The sequence below is a fragment of the Molothrus ater genome, chromosome 2 (genome assembly GCF_012460135.2).
Source record: "Molothrus ater isolate BHLD 08-10-18 breed brown headed cowbird chromosome 2, BPBGC_Mater_1.1, whole genome shotgun sequence".
Taxonomy (NCBI): Eukaryota; Metazoa; Chordata; class Aves; order Passeriformes; family Icteridae; genus Molothrus; species Molothrus ater.
The window spans coordinates 86,866,882-86,882,542 of record NC_050479.2 but is presented as its reverse complement, the minus strand read 5'-3'; the positions used below and the strand labels follow the sequence as shown (position 1 = coordinate 86,882,542).

At 49.6% G+C, this 15,661-nt stretch overlaps 2 protein-coding genes across 4 annotated transcripts in view; one reads left to right on the top strand and one right to left on the bottom strand.

Annotated features, from left to right (window-relative positions):
- Positions 1-9,445, top strand: part of LOC118690896 (alpha-2-macroglobulin-like) — a 30,540-nt gene extending 21,095 nt beyond the window's left edge. Inside the window, 12 exon segments of the mRNA XM_036389892.2 lie at positions 321-405; positions 1,581-1,737; positions 2,040-2,114; positions 2,386-2,551; positions 4,324-4,547; positions 4,923-5,141; positions 5,496-5,623; positions 5,973-6,063; positions 7,315-7,383; positions 7,773-7,875; positions 8,450-8,491; positions 9,269-9,445. Coding sequence (XP_036245785.1) covers positions 321-405; positions 1,581-1,737; positions 2,040-2,114; positions 2,386-2,551; positions 4,324-4,547; positions 4,923-5,141; positions 5,496-5,623; positions 5,973-6,063; positions 7,315-7,383; positions 7,773-7,875; positions 8,450-8,491; positions 9,269-9,294 — 1,385 coding nt within the window. The 3' untranslated portion in view covers positions 9,295-9,445.
- A 1,806-nt stretch (positions 9,446-11,251) lies between these two features.
- LOC118690904 (alpha-2-macroglobulin-like) overlaps positions 11,252-15,661 on the bottom strand; it is a 36,683-nt gene continuing 32,273 nt past the window's right edge. For all 3 annotated transcript variants that reach the window (XM_036389902.2, XM_036389919.2, XM_036389911.2), the window contains exons 32-36: positions 15,443-15,533; positions 14,800-14,874; positions 14,450-14,552; positions 13,835-13,876; positions 11,252-12,386 (exon numbers count right to left, since the gene is read on the bottom strand). In XM_036389902.2, coding sequence (XP_036245795.1) covers positions 12,361-12,386; positions 13,835-13,876; positions 14,450-14,552; positions 14,800-14,874; positions 15,443-15,533 — 337 coding nt within the window. In that variant the 3' untranslated portion in view covers positions 11,252-12,360. The remainder of the gene's footprint in view (positions 12,387-13,834; positions 13,877-14,449; positions 14,553-14,799; positions 14,875-15,442; positions 15,534-15,661) is intronic.

The following is a 15,661-nucleotide window of genomic DNA, read 5'->3' as shown; positions in this document are numbered from 1 at the left end:
TTATTTTGTGTTGCTTAAGCATTACTGTACCTGATCATTGCAAGTACTTTTCTCATGGGGTGGCAATGCAGTGCAGAGTTGTCACTGCTACCGTGACTCACTCATTGTCATTTATAGGTCCTGTCATCCTTCTGAAGAAAGGCAGGTGTTGCTTTTCCTCATTCATGGAGGTGGGGATGTAGCAGCACTGCATATTGATTAGGAAAGGACTGACCTATGCCTCTCTCATTTGCTTTTGCTGATGGAGCTATTTTTCTATTTTCCCATCCCTCAGCAGACTCTTTCTTGCATCTGAATCTTGCCTTATCTTTCCATTGCAGGTTATCAGAGGCAGCTGAACTACAAGCACCAGGATGGTTCTTACAGTACCTTTGGACAACGTTATGGCCAACCAGGGAATACCTGGTGAGATTTCAATGCCACCCATGCACCTCCAATAAGCTCCTCTTTCTCACCCACACATTTATAATAAATACTGCCTGACAGTAAATAGGAAATTCTGTTGTAGACCAGCAGGCTTTCCAGAGCTGGTGTGATCCCTAGGCTGCCTCCTTCTTAATAAATAGGCTACGTCAGCCAGCTTATGGCTGAAGTGCTTCCACCCAGTGGCTCCGAGGACCACTACAAACAAAAAGAAAATATAGATAAACTGGGGAAGAAGGGAGCCGGGATTTAACATCCTGACTGAAGAAGGTTGAAAAGTTGCAGTGGCAGCTCTTCTAGACTAGCATCTGCTGAGAAGTCTGCTGGAAAAGATGGTTCTGTATGGAAACATATGAGGAAACACAAGTGGAAAGGTTGATAGTCCAAGAACAGTGCTGAATGTTTTTTTTTCCTAAGTGTTTGTATGCTACTAAGCAAAGACAGGCTGGAGGAGCATGTGTGTTGCCATTTTGACTTATTGAAAAGTTTTGACTTGCTCCTGTATATCATTTTCATGTGCTTTCAATTTCAAGTAAGGATAATAACGGAAGAACTCATCACCCTCAGTTTGCTTTTAGTTTCTGAAATGGTAATTGGCTTTTGACAGCATGTTGGCTTCTTACCACATGCCTGCTTCTTTTCCATAACTGCTTGCAACAACTCTTAACAAAAACTCTTTTAACATGTTCTGCTTTACTTTAAAATTCTAGGGTAGTTCTGGGAAACCCATGAAGCATGGATTCACAGTTTAAGAGTTCTACCAGCAGACCATGAGCTTGCAGGAATATAATTATTCTTCCTTGTAATTTTGAGTACTTCTCTTATGCATATTTAACTAATTGGCATGCAATTACAGATATTTTTCAAAGAGCTTTTTTCAAAGACAGATCAACAATCATTGTCCTTCAAACTGTAGCCTCAATACAAAGAGATCACAGGGTTTTTTGAGCCAAAAATGAGAGACAAAAATCAAAGTGGAAAGCAATTTTTGGACAGAATTTTTTGAGGTGAGGATATAATATACATATGGTCTGACTAATTGGCCCACAGTTTCCCAGGTCCCCTTGCGTGTTTCCAGATAGATGAAGTGTACATGGGCCCTCTCAATTGCAATGGGCAACAGGCCTGCTCAGGCCCTTTCTTTTTCTCACTTTCAGGCTCACAGCCTTTGTCCTCAAGTCCTTTGCCCAGGCCCGGCATCACATCTTCATAGAGGAGAAGCACATCCAGGATGCTTTGATCTGGCTGTCCTACAAACAGAAGGAGAATGGCTGTTTCCAGAGTTCTGGGACACTCCTGAACAACGCCATGAAGGTAACAAGTCTGCCTGGTTGGTTCTTTGTGAGGCTAGAACTTGGCCATAAGTCAGATGGGGCCAGTTGAGCTTCTTGAGCACATAGGGAGATGGGATATACCCATGCCAATGGCAAATGTTGGGGAGGGAGCCACATACCGTTCTGTACTTATTTGAGATACCTTCAGGTCAGCTGCAAAAGGAAGGAGGCAAGCTAAAGGACTGCAATGCAGAATAGTGCACTGCTCCTACTGGAGTGGGAGAAAAGACTGAGGATATGAAGGTGGGTGGGGTCAGCATCTACCTTTGTGTTTCCCTGCAGGGTGGAGTGGACAACGAGGCCACACTGACAGCCTATATCACTATCGCGTTGCTGGAGATTCCCCTGCCCGTGACTGTATGTGTCTGCATCCTAACTTGGGCCACTTGTGCTGTGTCAGTCAACATAGTATTGACCAGAATTTGCCCAGATTGGAAAAATTACTTGGTTGTTGAACCCTGTGGTATAATAACTGTCATATTTGCTATATATGGAAATATTGTACACTACTTGTTTCTAGACCTCCTTCCGTCAGTCCCCTCCTGAAAGTTCAGTAGGATGGTGTGCTTTCAGTAAGGCAAAAGCCTCATTTCTCCCACCCTCCTAATCACTGGATTCCTTTCCCCAGCACTCAGTGGTGCGGAATGCTCTGTTCTGCCTGGAAACAGCAGCAAATCAGAAGGAAAACCATGTGTACACCAAGGCACTGCTGGCATACGCCTTTGCCCTGGCAGGGAACAGGGACCAGCGGAAGGCATTGCTTGACTCACTTGAAAAGGAAGCTGTGAGAAAGGGTGAGTGTTCCTGGTGGGACGTGGCTTTCACCAGCCTTACACCTTCCCTTGGCAGATTGGCTTTTGCTGGTGGGGCAGTGGCTGCAGGCACTGGCCTCTGTGGGTAGGGAAAGGTGTAGGGAGAGGAAAGACTTGTGCAAAGGGATTACTTTTCTGAGAGGTTCCTCTCAGGGCCCAGTCCTTCTTCTCTGCTCCAAAGGAGCTCACCAGGAAGCACCAGGCACCATTCCCTTGATGCTGAGCCCTTGGGGGGCTCTGCTCCCATCTCTACTCAGCCCCCTCCTCTCGCCACGCCAGGCACTGCTTAGCAAAGGCTTAGCAATGCCCAGGGACATTCCTTCCTTCCTTCCTTCCTTCCTTCCTTCCTTCCTTCCTTCCTTCCTTCCTTCCTTCCTTCCTTCCTTCCTTCCTTCCTTCCTTCCTTCCTTCCTTCCTTCCTTCCTTCCTTCCTTCCTTCCTTCCTTCCTTCCTTCCTTCCTTCCTTCCTTCCTTCCTTCCTTCCTTCCTTCCTTCCTTCCTTCCTTCCTTCCTTCCTTCCTTCCTTCCTTCCTTCCTTCCTTCCTTCCTTCCTTCCTTCCTTCCTTCCTTCCTTCCTTCCTTCCTTCCTTCCTTCCTTCCTTCCTTCCTTCCTTCCTTCCTTCCTTCCTTCCTTCCTTCCTTCCTTCCTTCCTTCCTTCCTTCCTTCCTTCCTTCCTTCCTTCCTTCCTTCCTTCCTTCCTTCCTTCCTTCCTTCCTTCCTTCCTTCCTTCCTTCCTTCCTTCCTTCCTTCCTTCCTTCCTTCCTTCCTTCCTTCCTTCCTTCCTTCCTTCCTTCCTTCCTTCCTTCCTTCCTTCCTTCCTTCCTTCCTTCCTTCCTTCCTTCCTTCCTTCCTTCCTTCCTTCCTTCCTTCCTTCCTTCCTTCCTTCCTTCCTTCCTTCCTTCCTTCCTTCCTTCCTTCCTTCCTTCCTTCCTTCCTTCCTTCCTTCCTTCCTTCCTTCCTTCCTTCCTTCCTTCCTTCCTTCCTTCCTTCCTTCCTTCCTCCCTCCCTCCCTCCCTCCCTCCCTCCCTCCCTCCCTCCCTCCCTCCCTCCCTCCCTCCCTCCCTCCCTCCCTCCCTCCCTCCCTCCCTCCCTCCCTCCCTCCCTCCCATGGGCTCAACAAAGAACAAAGGGGGACCTTGCAGAGGACAGGGCATGTCAGTCAGAGGAAAGATAGGTGTGCTGAGAGAGAAAATGAGCATCCAGGGCATTTTGGAGGCTGCAGCACAAGATCTGAGCCATCAGGGGAAATCTGTAATCCTTCAGAATTATTCTGTTTAAATCAGGCTAGACAGTGTTTTTAACCAAGCTGTGGGGACAGGAACTGTGAGGGGAGTGTCCCCAACACCTATTGCCTTCTCCACCTGCAGGTGACTGGTAAACCCTGATCACATTCTTTGGGCCATTTGGCCTCACAGAATTTGTCACTGCCTGAGCCTGGCATCTCTACTCACAGAGGGAAGGAGTGGCATCTTCTTGAGGTCTCTGGTTCCCTGCAGTGCCCAAGTCCATAAATGTCAACATGAATGTGAAGTTGAGGACAAAGCGGTGTCTAGGCCTGAGGCTCAGGCAGCAGTCTCATACTCATTGTAAACCTGCAAAATGTGTACACCTGACCCTTCCCACTTCACCCTGCATGACAGACACATCCCGGAGGCTCCGTCCTCCCAGCTGGGTCAGGCAGCAGGTCAGGAAGTGCCTTGCAGTATTTCCCAGTAACAGCTGCTTGCTGTCTCTCTCCCTGGCTCCTGTGAAGATGGCTCTGTTCACTGGCAGCGGCCTGGCAAGGAGCCCGAGGCTGATCTCCCGTTCCATCGCTACCGAGCTCCCTCTGCGGAAGTGGAGATGACGGCCTACGTGCTGCTGGCCCAGCTCACCTCGCAGCCAGCCCCTGCCCAGGAGGAGCTGGCTTCTGCATCCCTCATTGCAAAGTGGATCAGCAGCCAGCAGAATCCCAATGGAGGCTTCTCCTCTACCCAGGTGAGCTGCTTCCCTCCGGCCACCTCACACATCGAGGTGTGCCAGAAGATGGCACATGTCAGAGAGCCAGGTGGGAGCACAGGGAGTTTTGTCAGGAAGGTGGGAACTGTAGCCCTGCAATGGATCCATGCAGTACCTCCCATGGCTGCCAAGTTCCTGAGAGGCTGCAGACAAATATGTCAGGTAGTGCCCCTGGGAAGGGAAATATGCTGAAGCTGCTCTTGCCCTCTGTCTTTTCTTCTTAACACTTTTGGAGAAAGTGAGGATGGAGGGGAGGGTGCCAGCTGGCAGAGAGGGCAGGCTGTAGGAGGACAGGCTACAGGAGGAGAGGCTCATTGCATGCCCTGCTGGGACACTGGGACTCGTCTCTTTCAGGACACAGTGGTGGCTCTCCAAGCCTTGTCCCTGTACGGAGCTGCCACCTATGCCAAGAGCGGGGCAGCTTCCAAAGTGGCCCTGCACTCTGGAGGGGACTTCCAGCAAGACTTCCAAGTGGATCCCAGCAACCGGCTGCTGCTCCAGCGCGTGCCCCTTCCCCAGCTGCCAGGGCAGTACAGCGTGGAGGTGTCTGGTGAAGGATGCGTCTACCTGCAGGTGAGGCTGATGGGGACAGCGGGCATCCTGGAGGGGAGCCCCTGGCCAGGCTGGAGAGGACACAATCATAGGATCATCCAGGCTGGAAAACACCCTGAGATCATCAAATCCTTCCCTGGAGGTAGAGGAGAGTAAAGAACAGGAGAGAGGGGAGAGGTGCAAGGCTGTGGGTAAAGGACAGAAGATAGAGAGAGAGGGATGTGGAAGAGAGAGTGGGACTCAAGCAGAGCAGTCTCTGCAGTGTGGAGGAGCTGTGAGAAGTGGGGAGGCTGGGTGTGAGAGGGGCCCCTCTCTCCCACGTGGAGCACACACTCACTCACAGACACTCACCCAGAGCTGCTGGCTGTCCCCTAGACCAGCCTGAGGTACAATGTGCAGCCCACAAAGGAGGAGGCGCCCTTCATGCTTCATGTGCACACAGTCCCGGAGGCCTGCGGGGACTCCACAGCTCACAAGGTCTTTGACATTGCCATAAATGTCAGGTGAGTCTGCATTCCGGTCTGAACTTTCCTCTTGAGCCCTGGGAGCTGGGGGAGGTCTGGTTGTCCCCGGGGGGAGGCAGTCTGAGAGCGCAGCACATTCCTGGGAAGGTGGGCAGGAGGCGGCTGCTCTGTGAGGAGAGGCTCTGGAGGAAGGATTTGTCCTGCTGTGTGGGCAGCCCAGGGCTGGGCTGGAGGGAGGCTGTGCAGATGACTAGGAGAACGTGGCACAGCTGGAGAGGAAGGTGCTGGACTGCCAGGACTTAGTGGGATGCCAAGTGTTATGGAAGAGCTGGAAGCGTGCCCAGCTCTGAGTTGATGTGCACTGGATCTTTGTTGCTTGGTTCCTCAGTTACACAGGGGAGCGCAACGTCTCCAACATGGTGATTGTGGATGTGAAGATGCTGTCAGGATTTGTCCCCTTGAAGTCCTCAGTGAGGAAGGTAGGAGCTTGTTTGTCATACGAGCAACATTGAATCATAGAGTCATTATGGTTGAAAAAGATCTCCATGTGCACCCTTCCACCAAAGAGAACAAGACCCACTTATTATCATATCACAAAGTGCCCCATCTACTCTTTTTTTTTAACTTTTCCAGGAATCATGACTTCACTACTTTCCCACAAAGCCTGTTCCCATGCTTATTCTCTCTTTCAGTGAAGCAATTTCTCCTAATATTCAACATTAATCTCCCCTGTCACAACTTGGGGACATTTCCTCTTGTTCCATTTCTGTATGCCTGGGAGGAGAGACTGTCCCTTGCCTCACTGCAACCTCCTTCCAGGGAGTTGTAGAGAGCAACAAGGTTCCCTTGAGCCTTCTTTTCTTCAGACTAAACAATCTCAGTACCCTCAGCCGCTCCTCATAAGACTTACATTCCAGTCCCGTTTCCAGGATCATTGTCTTTCTTTGGAATTGCTCCAAGGTCTGAAGTGAGGGGTCCAAAACTGAGTGTAGAATTCAATGTGCAGCATCACCAGTGCTGAATACAAAGGGAAAACATCCACTTTCCTATAGTGGAAAGTGGAGAGACCTTTCAAATGTCTGTAGCAAATGACAAAGCTTCAGCTTGATTTTGTCACTGTCATTTGCACATTTGACATGTACAGTAGTCTCTTTTCATGCATGGCTTAAGGCCAGCACAAGGGGAGACGATGTGATCAGTCTAAGAAAAAATAGAATAAGTAATTTTCTCTTTAGACTGGTGATGGGCACTTTCATTTCACTGTGTCCCAACAGCTCCCCATAAACATCGTCTGTGCGTAGTACATTCAAAAATAGTGCTGTTTCCTTTCTCTCTTGGCTGATCTAAAACCATCTTATAACATTGTGACTCTTTAGATGTTGGGTAACTGTTTGAGATGCTGATTAGGTGCATGAACTGGAAAATAAAGGTGGTGCACAACTAGCAAGCCAGATGGAATGTATTTTCATTTAATTGTTCCATCACTGTGTTTGATCCAGTGCTGAGGCTTTTCTGGAGCCAGGTTGTACTTCTTCAGCCAGCCTGAAGGTGAAGGGAGGGCTGGAGACCATGATACTTGTGTGGCCCACCCAGGAGACAGTTCTGCGCTGCTGGCTTAGTTCCCTGAGTACTGCAGTATTTCATCCAGACTACATCCCACCCACAGGGCTGTGCAAGGGGCACAGGGAGACCTCCTTCAATGCAGTAATATCTTGGTCTTCTTTCTTCAGCTGGAAGCCCACCCTGTTATTGAGCGCACAGAGCTGAATACAAACCATGTTCTACTATACCTGGAAAAGGTGAGGATGGGGCAGAAACACAGGCATTGGGAATGTTGGCTGTGTAGAGCAAAAAATCTGGACTCAAAACTACCATGGCTCTGCTAAGAATGGGACTGAATAATTTACTGTCTTTTTCTGACTACAAACTTCAAGTTTTTAGACTTAATGCTACTTTGCTCCCAGCCCTCAGTCAGCAATCCGTCCATCCTGTGCACCAGCAGAGCCTCCCTGAGGGTGGGGAATGGTCCCAGGGTTTGCCCCTGTCCCTCAGCCAGCCCTACAGCGCTGTGTCCCCCAGAGCAATGGTGGCCGGGAAGAGTGTGGGAGCCTGGGCTCAGTGCAGAGGCACAGGGGAGCCTGGGCTGCAGTGCAGAGCCCCCCTGAGCCTCTACTGCTTCCCTTCCCAGCTGGGCAGGGAGACCCTCAGCTTCTCCTTCACGGTGGAGCGGGACATCCCCGTGCGGGGCCTGAAGCCAGCCCAGGTGAAGGTCTATGACTACTACGAGACAGGTGAGTGCCAGCAGTGCCCGTGGCAGCGAGGCTGGGCAGGGGACACGTGGAGGGGCACGGGAGCTGTGGGGACCCGCAGCTGCCCCAGCCTGGCACTGCCACGCCAGCCCTGCCCTGAGCTCTGGGAGGGCAGAGGGACTGGGGCAGAGCCGTCCATGCTGGGGGTCCCGTGTTCATTTCTGGCCCTGCAGTGTGGCCCTGCCTGTGCTTCCAGGCAGACCTGCTGCTCCTTGTGCCTCTGCTGTCCTGGCTGCTGTGCCAGGGTGGCAGTGACAGAGCTCTTTGTGCCCACCTCAGCCCAGTGTGCTGGGAGGAGGTGTCTGAGCAGCCCTTGGCTGCACTGGCAAGGAGACCTGCTGGAGCTGCCTGTGTGGGTGGCTCTGCCTTGCTGCCATTGCTCCCAGACAGGGCTGGCCCTGGGGCTGCCCCCACCCCAACTGGCATCTCTGGGGGAAACTGGGGATGCTGGCACCAGCCTGCTCTGGCAGCCTAGGAGAAGCATCTCTGTGGCACCCATCCCTCTGCCAGCAGTGCCAGGGGTCATGACAGCTCTCCCTTCCCTTCTGTCTTCCAGATGAGTTTGCCACACAGGAATACAGTGCTCCCTGCATCACAGGTAGGTGCACTTGAACAACTCAGATGTTCCGGCAGGGACTGTTACAAGTTGTCTTGAACTAGAGTCTTTGTAGACCTTGTGTTTTCTTGGCCTGTGTCTACTCTCAGCATTTTCCTCACTGTGCCTACAGCAGTCCCTAATGTCAGTACAGAGACCAAAAGCAATGCTGCCACCCAGCTTCCTCTGTAAGATCAGATACAGCTTTCATTTTCCTTCCCTGCATACAGCAATCTCAGTATTACTGCCTTTGTTTGTACAGTGGCAATTGTCTTTTCCTCTGCGTTAGTGTCACTTTATGCAAATAAGATTCGGGTCTCCCTTGGGATGAAACATCACACTCAGCCTTTTGTGTCTCTGCCCTTTTTAGGGCCACATCTGCTATGCTGCAGACACTGAAAGGTACTGAGGAATTGTCTCCCAAATACCTTGGTGAAATGTTGATGTTATTCACATCTCTTTACGAGGACCTTTCAAACTCTTCCCTGGGTTGATTTTGCTTTCTCGTGGGAAATGCAGTTGCTGAGAGAGAATGTGTGCTTGGATAGCTCATGTATCTCCAGGACAAATCTGCCTCCCCTCTCTGTAGCATAGATATTTTGAATGTGTCCAGTCATTCCCATTCTATTATCTATCTGCAACTGAGCATTTTTAAGTGAAGCGGTTTCTCATAGTTTAACAGGCTTGAACTCACACAGCCACCAGAACACAGGGATATCCAAGGCTCTGGATACCACCCACCAAAATATTTATCTCACTTTGTTCTTTTCCCACCTCCAGCTGAGGCAGAACAAGGAAATTCCTGAAGAATGCATCTTGTCGGAGCCTTGCTGTATCAGCTCATGTGTTTCTGCCCCTAGAAGATCATGTTAAAGGAGGGGTATTGAAAAGTTAGAGGAGGACATCTCAAAAGCAAAAAGGAAGCAACACTGTAAATAAATTAATTCTTGATTCTCATCAGATGTCTCTGGCCTTGTTTTCTTTTACTGTTGTGCTTGTCTCTCTTCCTATCCATGTCATGGCCTGAGATTTCAATCCAGAGCCATCCATGGCAAGGTGGTGTTTGAGAACTCCTCAGGAATACCAGAAGGCAGACAGCTTTTAGTAGTTGGGAGATTTTTCTCCATACTTGCCAGTTATTTTTTAAGGAGAGAGGACATCATATCTCATCCATTATGCACTGGAAGTTTGTCACTCTGCCTTTACAGAGAGTGTTATCTGCCAGGTGATCCTTGGACATAAACTTCTGATCACATATTGCCTTTGACTGCACTGTGAAATCACTGCTGTGAGATGCCAGGACACTGTGAACCTGTCCAATCTGATCTTTTGCAGAAGCCCAGACAGAAGAGAAGACCTGTGGGCTTTCCCATTCTCTCAGGGTCTGCTTGTTTCTAACCAGCTAAAGTGAAATCAGAGAGGGACTGGGACCTTCAGAGTGTCACTCATAGAATTTTTTTGGTTGGGTAAGGCTTTAAGGTCAAGCCCTACTATTAACCCAGCATTGCTCAGTCCACTGCTAAACTGTGTAGGGTTACATGGAGTTGTTGTGACCCAAGTGTAGGACCCAGCACTTGGCCTCACACCACTTGCCTTGACCCATGGATCCAGCCTGTCCAGATCCCTCTGCAGAGCCCCCCTGCCCTCCAGCAGATCAACACTCTCGCCTAGCTTGGTGTTTCCTTCAAACTTACTGAGGGTGCCCTTGAACCCCTTAGGTCATTGATAATTAAGTGGGAGTGGCCCCAACGCTGGGCCCTGGGGACCCCAACACTGGGCCCTGGGGACCCCAACACTGGGCCCTGGGGACCCCACTGGCGAGCAGCTGGATTCTGTAGCTCCATTCACGACCTCTCCCTGGGCCTGCCAATCCAGACAGCTTTTTACCCAGCAAACAGTGCACCTGTCCAAGCAACAGGCAGTCAATTTTTCCAGGAGAAAGCTGTGGGAAATTGTGTCAAAGGCTTTACTGAAGTCTGGGTAACCTACATCCACGGCCTTTCCCTTATCCATTGAGTGGGTCACCTTGTCATAGAAGGAGATCAGACTGATCAAGCAGGACCTGCCTTTCCTAAACCTCTGCTAGCTGGGTCTGATCACCTGGTTGTCCTATATGTGACACATGATGGCACTCAAGATAATCTTTGGCAAAAATTCAACCAAGAACCACTTGCATTTTTCATAAGAACTTTATCATCTTATCCTCAGTGGAGATCCATAGATCTCCTCTGGGTTTTCTGAGTAATTTTAATATTATTTTTTTTCTCCTTCACAACTAGGCTTACAGTACTTCGAAAATTTCAATGGGGAGAACCTGGCTTCATGTCTTGTAATTTGGGCTAAACATTTTTCATGTACATTTTCCAAATGGTTTCGAGATGTCTTACATGGATGCAGAGGCAGTCAGCCTCAGTTCAAGAGGTCATATGGCACCATGTGTGTTTTACTTACATGTTTCTACGTGCAGAGGTGCCTTTTGCCCTGCCAATGTAAGCTTAACCAAATACACCTATAGGAGTCCCTCATGTAGCTTATTTCACAAATACAGGCCCTCCTTTCTCTGGAAAAGCAATTGCCTCATGTTAGAAAAAATAGATGGCTATGTTACTTCTAATTCAAAACAAAATGCAATTTAACTGTATTATAAATCTTGCTCAGCTGTCACTGAAGCCGGTTCATTCCACAGTCTCCTCTGAATAGGAGGTGTCAAAAGGCCTTGAGTGTGTAAACCCCAAACATAACAGAAGACAAAGTGACATAATGTTAATATCTAGCAAAATAGATGAAGAATTTTATTTGTTCTCAATGACACTGTTTGTGCAGGTACACTAAACCAAAAATTGGATGAAACAGCCAACTGAGCATACTTTGGATGCACAACATGCCATGATACCTAACAGTAAGCATTTCATGAGAATAAACAGGCACCTAAGATTTTTTTTGCATTCAGAAGTTAAAACCACAAATTCATGAGGCAAAACGAAGAAAGGGGGATCATTCCTGGGGGTGTCTAAGAGGCCTATGGACAGTTTCATCAAAGCAGCTATGTGATTTAAATGAGTGTACCATTTAAACTTGACATAGGCAGGTAGGTTAGTGGCAAATGCCATTAGCTTCTCCTTGGGAATCTCCCAGAAGTAGCAGACATGAGATAAGGGAAACTTCCACAAGAAGGCTCAAGCTTCAACTGGAGGACAAGCCATTGTAAGCCAGTAGCTGAAGGCATGATGCATGCACACAACCCTGCTGCCCCCCTGGCACTCTCTAATCATTGAAGAGGGCAGACTCTGTCTCCTCCCACTCTTCTACAAACAAGAAACCATCCCAGGAGGGGTATCTGCAGGGAAGGTCACAGAGGCTGAATTTCATGTAACATTAGTTGATCTTCCAGGCTGCCTAATGGTGGGAGACATGGAGAGGCCTCTGCAGAGACCAATTCAATGGAGGATATGGTTTTTAAGTCAGGGGAGAGAAGTGGTTCCCACGAACTACCTATCTTTCTCCATTGATTAGACTGCATCTCAGATGATAAGTTCAGAGAACATAACACAGAGACAGATACATTAGAGAGGCTGACCCCCACTTAGATCATTCTGTCTTCTTTTTTTTTTCCTCCTCTCTTGTTAGCCTTATTTCCCTGCACACAGGCATTGTTAGATGGGTTACTCTTTAACCTAAGAAGCCAGGGAGATTAAAGCTGTGACTGAAAGATGAGCAGGAAAAATCGGAACGGGGAACAAATTGTTCAAAAATCATTGGTAAGTACAGTTAATTTATTTGTAAAGTTCACTTTCCATTCGATGCAGGCATTATTAATGTCATGCTGCGTGGTGGTGGTGAGGCAGGCAGGTTCCAGCATCTGGGAGTGTTCTTCAGTCATTTCCCTGGTCTGCTTCCTCTGCAAGGATGAAAGAAGATGGGAGGGAACAGGAGTCAGAGAGATATGTCCATCTGCTTTCTAAGGTTGAGAGACAGAGGGAGCAAGATGTGGATGTGGAAGCCAGGTTGTGTGTGGAGCACAGTACAGGAGAGAGTTGCTGTTTTACCAGGGTGGAGGATCATCCACACTCACTACTTGTGCCACTTTCAAGGCAGCGTGAGGTTGAGAGAGGGCTGAAATTCTCCCTGACCCACTGGGAGAGATAAGCAGAGTGGGATTTGTCACAACTGAGTGCAAAGAGCACAGTGCAAACAGGAAAAGCTGGTTGTTGTACCAGTGAGACGTGCTCTGTTTATTTCTCTGCAAAGAGTGGAAGAAAACCACTGCACTCTGTTGCTCTACTATACAGGGCAGGGAAGGAAGCTTGGCAAGTGAGATCTGCCTTCCAGTCAGTGCAGGCCACCTCTGTACATTTAGCGTAGTGGATGAGCCTCTTAAGTGGCAGTTTCCCATCCCCCTTTCCAAGGAAAATAAAATCTCTGCCTTTTAACAGAACTGGGGAAAAATAGCCTAAAATCTAAGGTCTCCCCATGAGTCTCACACTGGACAACCAGACCACACCAAAATACCCTTTGGAAATGTTTTACTGTCTACTCAATGTTTGGACTTATGCACATTTTTCCATGAAGGGAGGCTGTAGGTCCAGAATCAGCAGAAAACGGCTGTACCTATGGAACACAGCCCAGATTAACAAGCACTATGGAACAGAAGTGTGAGAGTTCAGACTCTTCTACTTTTTCAGTTAGAAACACTAAAGGAGATAAATGCCACCATTTACCACCAGCAGAAGGCAAAGCTTTTGCCTTCTCCAAGTCCAAATCACTTTTTCTCTGTTCTCAGGTGTCACAGTCAGGTCCTGTGAAAAACCATTTCCCAGGAGCACTGCTTTCCTGAAGCCTCCATATTCCAAACACCTGAAACTGGATTATTGATGGAAAATAAGACCTGCCACACTTCATATTGGAAGACTCCATATAGGACAGGGGAAATAACCTAGGTCAGACCATATTACAGAAGCTCCTAAAGTACCTGTGCTCCTAAGCCAAACACACATGGCCTTGCATTGCAGAGAATCCCCCAGAGATGACAGTATTCTGTCCTGACAGCTCAGACTCCAAGTCCACACTGAGGGCTGCCTGCCCAGGGTTATAAGGCACAGCAGTCACCTGAGAGGCCCTGGGGCAGCAGGAACCTTAGCAAGAAGCAGCTGTTCCTCCAGACAGCAGCAGCCAAAGGCAAACTTGCCATCTCTGTAACACCCATGCTCTTTGTTTTACACACAAGATCTGTGCGTGTACGTTGGGCCAATGTCATCCAAATTCAAACAGGAAGAGACAAGTGCTGGCTGGAAGACCAAAAATATAATGAAGAAGATGGAGAGAGCAGTGAAGAAAGCAGTACCCTACCTGTGATGCAGGGAGCATTGTATTCCTGTGTGGCAAACTCATCTGGAAGACAGAAGGGAAGGGAGAGCTGTCATGACCCCTGGCACTGCTGGCAGAGGGATGGGTGCCACAGAGATGCTTTTCCTAGGCTGCCAGAGCAGGCTGGTGCCAGCATCCCCAGTTTCCCCCAGAGATGCCAGTTGGGGTGGGGGCAGCCCCAGGGCCAGCCCTGTCTGGGAGCAGTGGCAGCAAGGCAGAGCCACCCACACAGGCAGCTCCAGCAGGTCTCCTTGCCAGTGCAGCCAAGGGCTGCTCAGACACCTCCTCCCAGCACACTGGGCTGAGGTGGGCACAAAGAGCTCTGTCACTGCCACCCTGGCACAGCAGCCAGGACAGCAGAGGCACAAGGAGCAGCAGGTCTGCCTGGAAGCACAGGCAGGGCCACACTGCAGGGCCAGAAATGAACACGGGACCCCCAGCATGGACGGCTCTGCCCCAGTCCCTCTGCCCTCCCAGAGCTCAGGGCAGGGCTGGCGTGGCAGTGCCAGGCTGGGGCAGCTGCGGGTCCCCACAGCTCCCGTGCCCCTCCACGTGTCCCCTGCCAGCCTCGCTGCCACGGGCACTGCTGGCACTCACCTGTCTCGTAGTAGTCATAGACCTTCACCTGGGCTGGCTTCAGGCCCCGCACGGGGATGTCCCGCTCCACCGTGAAGGAGAAGCTGAGGGTCTCCCTGCCCAGCTGGGAAGGGAAGCAGTAGAGGCTCAGGGGGGCTCTGCACTGCAGCCCAGGCTCCCCTGTGCCTCTGCACTGAGCCCAGGCTCCCACACTCTCCCTGGCCACCATTGCTCTGGGGGGACACTGGTGCTCTCCCCAGCCACCCATGCTCTGGGGATATTAGCAGTGCTCTCCATTTCCATTTTTTGTTACTGCTATTGTGCTGCAGAGCTCAGTGTGTGCCCCATGGCAGCCCTGGGTTAGTCCTCACCTGCTCAATGTACAGCAAAACATGGTTTGTGTTCACTTCTGTTCGCTGGATCTGGTGAAACCGTGTGTTTGAAAGCTAGGAAAAGGAGATGTGGAGGAGGTTGATGTTCTGAAGGGACGTTAGTCAATCTTCAATTTCTCCCCATCACTAAAATCTCACCATGTAGGTGCTGAGAAGTAAAGCACAGGAAGTATACTTCCCAGGGGACTTGTCAAACACTCTTCTATGAAGCCCCACAAACTAAGACTTCCCCCAGCTCCCACCATCTCAGGCTCCTTCGCCTTCTTGACACAAAAATGTAATGAGGCACCAGTATTGTCATGGCTGTCATATATCTCCCAAGGCTCCTGAGTGCCTGATATTAGACTGGATGGTCTCCTTCCATCTTTTGATTTGGGGCTAAACAGCACATATTTGCAAGCTACCACAAGAACTTGAGGAGTGGGAAGGGAATGCTGCTACTGGCATCCCTTATACACCCCTACTCCAGAGATGGGGGGTGGAAGACCTGGAGGAAAAGATGGACAGGTCTAAGAGTGGAAAAGATACCAGGAAAATAATTAAATGCTACTTTAAATAAAGAAATTGATGCCTGATATTAAAAACAGATATACTCAAAGAAATGCTTCACACAGCACCATACCTTCCCCAATGAGGACTTCAAGGGGACAAATCCTGACAGCATCTTCACATCAACAATCACCATGTTGGAGACGTTGCGCTCCCCTGTGTAACTGAGGAACCAAGCAACAAAGATCCAGTGCACATCAACTCAGAGCTGGGCACGCTTCCAGCTCTTCCATAACACTTGGCATCCCACTAAGTCCTGGCAGTCCAGCACCTTCCTCTCCAGCTGTGCCAC